Source organism: Cornus florida, unplaced genomic scaffold (assembly GCF_030987335.1).
Source record: "Cornus florida cultivar Cherokee Brave unplaced genomic scaffold, ASM3098733v1 CherokeeBrave_3.0.0_Hap2_Chr05, whole genome shotgun sequence".
In the NCBI taxonomy this organism is placed as follows: Eukaryota; Viridiplantae; Streptophyta; class Magnoliopsida; order Cornales; family Cornaceae; genus Cornus; species Cornus florida.
The window spans coordinates 85,974,867-85,976,175 of record NW_026775575.1 but is presented as its reverse complement, the minus strand read 5'-3'; the positions used below and the strand labels follow the sequence as shown (position 1 = coordinate 85,976,175).

Sequence of the window (1,309 nt, the reverse complement as noted above, 5' to 3'; positions counted from 1 at the left end):
TAATCCCAAAGAAATAACATTACTTTTCATTCCTCTCTTTTGATTTCTCATGAATTTCCCAAACTCTTAGAAAATGACCACCTTTTTCCTAAATAACCTCAATTTATGATAACAATCTGTGTATCAATTGGACTACAAACCCTAAAATTAGAATAACATGACATAATAAGAGACTTACTAAGATCACAAAACATTCAAAGAAACAAAAAAGGCATTTTCAGTGTTCTTGGGCACATAGTTTTCCCATCTGAATTACACTGGCTTCTCTGTGTCAAACTCAGAATGGTGGGAAGCACCACCTCAAGTGAAGCTCCGATGAGATATCGCCGCGTGAGGCTATGGCATGTGGTGCAAAGGAGGCATCTAATGTGCCTTTGTGCCAAGAAATTAGCTCCATGCACCCATCTGTCACATTTTCTGCACAAAAACGCGTCATCGGCTTGGCAGTACAATGAGGCCTCAGAACTGCAGAGCTCACAAGACACTGGACCTTCTGTGCCATCAGCTGAATCAACCTCTTTCTTGATCATAGACTGGCCAAAGTCTCTTTGGCTTCCCTCTTCTCCTCCTCCTCCTTTGCACATTCTTAGAAGCAATGAAATGGAAATGTCTAAGAAGTTGGAATGGGCTTGGCCATTTATATAGATATAAAATACTACTAGAATGAATGTAAATTTTACACAAGTTTCATGTGCAAAAAACTCTGACCTGGAATTTCAATATAATGACAGGAATGCCACTACATGACAAATTCTCGTTGTTTTGCTTATGCACGTCTAATCTGATGTAATGGTTGTATATATCTGAATCGGTAAACGCTTATTTCAATTATTTAGAGTTGATTACGTGAATTCGATGAACCATGAAGGTTATATTAGAGATTTAGCAGATGGGAATTTTGATAAACTAATTTTATTGACTAAAGAGATAGAAAAAAAGATGATCAATGGTTGATTAATCCTCAAGCTTTCTAAGATGCTTCAAGGATGGTTATGAACCATGATTTCTCTTGTTGAGTGGTTACCAAGTCAATTTTGGTTACTGAAAAAGAAGGTTGATTGTATGGCCTAGAATTAAAGCCCTTTAGAAGTGACCCCACCAACACTAATAGAGCTCTCTCTACCTGTAGGACAAGTTGAGATGAGGTGTGATTTGACTTTTTGTGCCGTAGCTTTTGATGCCAATTCCTTGGAAATCCACAGAGTTCACGAATGGTACGTGTAGAGCCAGGAATGGTGCAATGTCATTGTTCCACCATACAATTATTTTGCGTTGTCTTTTGAGTCCACATGTGTGGTTGAGAACTTGG

The 1,309-nt window shown here is 38.3% G+C and overlaps 1 protein-coding gene across 1 annotated transcript; it reads right to left on the bottom strand.

The window, feature by feature from the left end:
* On the bottom strand, window positions 1–647 carry LOC132307336 (B-box domain protein 30). The gene has a single exon (XM_059805059.1). It carries the CDS (start codon window positions 582–584, stop codon window positions 195–197), a length of 390 nt encoding a protein of 129 aa, XP_059661042.1. The 5' UTR covers window positions 585–647; the 3' UTR covers window positions 1–194.
* Window positions 648–1,309: the final 662 nt, after the last annotated feature.